Here is a 4269-nt window from a genome sequence, read left to right as displayed (position 1 = left end):
CTAAAGGGCATTAAGGTGGACAAGTCCCCAGGTCCGGATGGGATCTATCCCAGGTTACTGAGGGAAGCGAGAGAGGAAATAGCTGGGGCCTTAACAGATATCTTTGCAGCATCCTTAAACACGGGTGAGGTCCCGGAGGACTGGAGAATTGCTAATGTTGTCCCCTTGTTTAAGAAGGGTAGCAGGGATAATCCAGGTAATTATAGACCGGTGAGCCTGACGTCAGTGGCAGGGAAGCTGCTGGAGAAGATACTGAGGGATAGGATCTATTCCCATTTGGAAGAAAATGGGCTCATCAGTGATAGGCAACATGGTTTTGTGCAGGGAAGGTCATGTCTTACCAACTTAATAGAATTCTTTGAGGAAGTGACAAAGTTGATTGATGAGGGAAGGGCTGTCGATGTCATATACATGGACTTCAGTAAGGCGTTTGATAAGGTTCCCCATGGCAGGCTGATGGAGAAAGTGAAGGCGCTTGGGGTCCAAGGTGTACTAGCTCGATGGATAAAGAACTGGCTGGGCAACAGGAGACAGAGAGTAGCAGTAGAAGGGAGTTTCTCAAAATGGAGACGTGTGACCAGTGGTGTTCCACAGGGATCCGTGCTGGGACCACTGTTGTTTGTGATATACATTAATGATTTGGAGGAAAGTATAGGTGGACTGATTAGCAAATTTGCAGACGACACTAAGATTGGTGGAGTAGCAGATAGTGAAGGGGACTGTCAGAGAATACAGCAGAATATAGATAGATTGGAGAGTTGGGCAGAGAAATGGCAGATGGAGTTCAATCAGGGCAAATGCGAGGTGATGCATTTTGGAAGATCCAATTCAAGAGTGAACTATACAGTAAATGGAAAAGTCCTGGGGAAAATTGATGTCCAGAGAGATTTGGGTGTTCAGGTCCACTGTTCCCTGAAGGTGGCAACGCAGGTAAATAGAGTGGTCAAGAAGGCATACGGCATGCTTTCCTTCATCGGACGGGGCATTGAGTACAAGAGTTGGCAGGTCATGTTACAGTTGTATAGGACTTTGGTTCGGCCACATTTGGAATACTGCGTACAGTTCTGGTCGCCACATTATCAAAAGGATGTGGATGCTTTAGAGAGGGTGCAGAGGAGGTTCACAAGGATGTTGCCTGGTATGGAGGGCGCTAGCTATGAAGAGAGGTTGAGCAGATTAGGATTATTTTCATTAGAAAGACGGAGGTTGAGGGGGGACCTGATTGAGGTGTACAAAATCATGAGAGGTATAGACAGGGTGGATAGCAAGAGGCTTTTTCCCAGAGTGGGGGTTTCAATTACTAGAGGACACGAGTTCAAAGTGAAAGGGGAAAAGTTTAGGGGGGATATGCGTGGAAAGTTCTTTATGCAGAGGGTGGTGGGCACCTGGAACGCATTGCCAGCGGAGGTGGTAGATGCGGGCACGATGGATTCTTTTAAGATGTATCTAGACAGATACATGAATGGGCAGGAAGAAAAGAGATACAGAACCTTAGAAAATAGGCGACATGTTTAGAGAGAGGATCTGGATCGGCGCAGGCTTGGAGGGCCGAAGGGCCTGTTCCTGTGCTGTAATTATCTTTGTTCTTTGTTCTTTGTTTGCATTCAGTTCTGGTTGTCATATTGCAAAAATGATATAGACGCACTGCGGAAGGTGCAGAGAAGATTTGCAAGGATGATACCAGAAATACGTGGGTATACACATGAGAAATGGATAAATAGGCTAGTTCTCATTTCTTTTGAAACAAAAAACTGAGGTGTGACCTGAGAAGGGTCTTTACAATTATGAAAGTCTTTGACTGAGTGAATGCAAAAATAATTTCTCCACTTGTGGGGAAGAGCAAACTAGAGGCCATCAACATAGGATAGTCACCAAGAAATCCAATAGGGAATTCAGAACAAAACTTCTTTATGCAAAGAGTAGCGAGATTGTGGAACTTGCTACCACAGTGAGTGGTTGAAGTGAATAGTATTGATGCATTTAAGGGGCAGCTAGACAAGCGTATGAGGGAGAAAGGAGTAGGGGTTACCATGATCGATTTAGATGTGGACAAATGGGGAATGGTTCGAGTGCAGCGTGAACGATTGGACGGACTGTTTGGGCCGACTGGCCTGTTTTCCTGTGATATATCTTATATAATCCAATGTAATCCTATGATTTAGGGGCCGATTTTGACATAATGTGTCTGTTATGATTCATTGAATCATTAAATAAGCAGTATCCCTGAAAGTGGCAACGCAGTTAGACAGGGTGGTGAAGAAGGCGTATGGCATGCTTGCCTTCATGGGCCGAGGCATTGAGCACAAGAGTTGGAACATCGTGTTACAGTTGTACATAACATTGGTTAGGCCGCATTTGGAGTACTGTGTGCAGTTCTGGTCGCCGCACTACAGGAAAGATGTGATTAAGCTAGAGAGGGTGCAAAAAAGATTCACAAGGATGTTGCCTGGTTTAGAGGGCTTGTGTTATAAAGAGAGATTGGATAGGCTGGGTCTGTTTTCCCTGGCGCTAAGGAGACTGAGAGCGGATATAATAGAGGTATATAAAATTATGAGAGGCATGGATATAGTAGATAGCCAGAGTCTGTTTCCCATGGTCGGGGTGACGAAAACTAGAGGGCATAAATTTAAGGTGAGAGGGAGGAGGTTTAAAGGGGATCAAAGGGGTAAATTTTTCACACAAAGAATAGCGGGTATCTGGAATGAGCTGCCTGAGGAGGTAGTGGAGGCAGGAAAAGTAGCAACATTTAAGAGGCATCTGGTCAGGTACTTGAATGAGCAAGGCATAGAGGGATATGGAATTAATGCAGGCAGGTGGGATTAGTAGAGATTGGCCTTATGATCGGCATGGACGCGGTGGGCCGAAGGACCTGTTTCTATGCTGTATGACTCTATGACTCTATGACTAACCTGTGACACCTATCTGTTTACATTCTCTTACACTAGCGTATAATCAGCAGAAAAATTACTCATTGCAACGTACAGTCAGGACCCGATTCAAGAAATATAACCTGGTTAGTACAGAAGAAACAGGATGATGAAGTGTTGGGAATGAGTAAAATGAAAGATCCAGCTCTAGTCGGACTGTAGCTTTAAATTCATTAATTTCGTAACTCGAGTTAATAGATATTTAACCGCCTTCTTCACCTCCTCTCTGAATTTGCTCTGGGTCAATCCATAAATACAGGTGTTTGCACAGGAGTTCATGAGAATAAGCAGACGTCCAACATCACTGGCGATGTAACCGGGATTTGTGAGATTCTGCTCCAAGGCATCAAATGTGATTCGAGTGCAAACAAAAGTCACCGTTCCCGTCATCCACAACAGTATATAACTGCCGGACACAGCGAAGAGTAAGATGATGGATTTCTGCCGATTCTCCATCTCGCTATCGCTCTGGTTCTGTCCGCTGCCCAGTCCCTTCAGGACCCTGCGGACCCGACTGGCCGCTAGGATGTGCTTGACCGTGAGACCATTGAGCAACAAGATGAGAATGAATGGGAGGAATGAAACAGAGAGACTGCAAATCCAGGAGAAAGTCACCCATCCTGCAGAAGTAAAGAAGACCGCTTTTACCTTGCAACCCCACCATACGTTGTCCATCATAAACTTGGACTCATACATGAAGTAGAAGGGGATGAATTTTAAACAACTCAGCACAAACATGGACACAATAACCACAGCTGCAGTTCTCTCCGTGCAATATCTGAGTCTCAATTTCTGACAGCAAATGCTGATGAAACGGTCAAAGGTGAACGACACTGTTAACCAGACGGAGTAATCCAGAGTAACGATTCTCAGGTAGGCGTATGAAGGGCAGATTGCAGTGAGTGACAGAAATGATGAGGGAAAATGATAGGAAAATATTTGGTAAAGCAGCACCAGAAAGGTCATCACCAGGAGGTCTGAGATTGCCATCGCCACCATGTAACGAGTGATTCCCCTGGAGAGACCGCACTTTCCACGGGACAGGATCGCAGACGTCATCAGATTCGCTGTCGGACACAAAACAACAAGAAAATTGTTATTTAAAGGGAGCAAACGGATATGCCTGAAGGGAACTGTGATGATAGCAAGACTTTATTAGAGATAAATTTCTTAAGGAAATACGAAGAATCATTTGGTAAAACGAAAAGTGATGTAATGGTAATAGCCTGCAATTCATTAATTATTATATGAACTGTATTATCACAGCCTCACTGAGAGGCAATGAAGAGTTAAATCGGACCACTAAAGACCAGAAAATGCATACAGAAAAAGAAAGAAAGCA

General features: G+C 44.6%; 1 protein-coding gene across 1 annotated transcript; it reads right to left on the bottom strand.

Moving 5' to 3' along the window:
* Nucleotides 1-3074: 3074 nt before the first annotated feature.
* LOC137345710 (probable G-protein coupled receptor 139) lies at nt 3075-3986 on the bottom strand. The gene has a single exon (XM_068008974.1). The coding sequence runs from the start codon at nt 3984-3986 to the stop codon at nt 3075-3077; it is 912 nt and encodes a 303-aa protein (XP_067865075.1).
* Nucleotides 3987-4269: the final 283 nt, after the last annotated feature.

Source organism: Heterodontus francisci, chromosome 29, assembly GCF_036365525.1.
Source record: "Heterodontus francisci isolate sHetFra1 chromosome 29, sHetFra1.hap1, whole genome shotgun sequence".
Classification (NCBI taxonomy): Eukaryota; Metazoa; Chordata; class Chondrichthyes; order Heterodontiformes; family Heterodontidae; genus Heterodontus; species Heterodontus francisci.
The sequence above is the reverse complement of the archived record's forward strand: the minus strand, read 5'-3'. Positions and strand labels throughout refer to the sequence as shown.

What these genes read in the sequence shown, in the direction of transcription:
- LOC137345710 (XM_068008974.1), bottom strand. Translation starts at nt 3,986, where the DNA reads ATGACGTCTGCGATCCTGTCCCGTGGAAAGTGCGGTCTCTCCAGGGGA.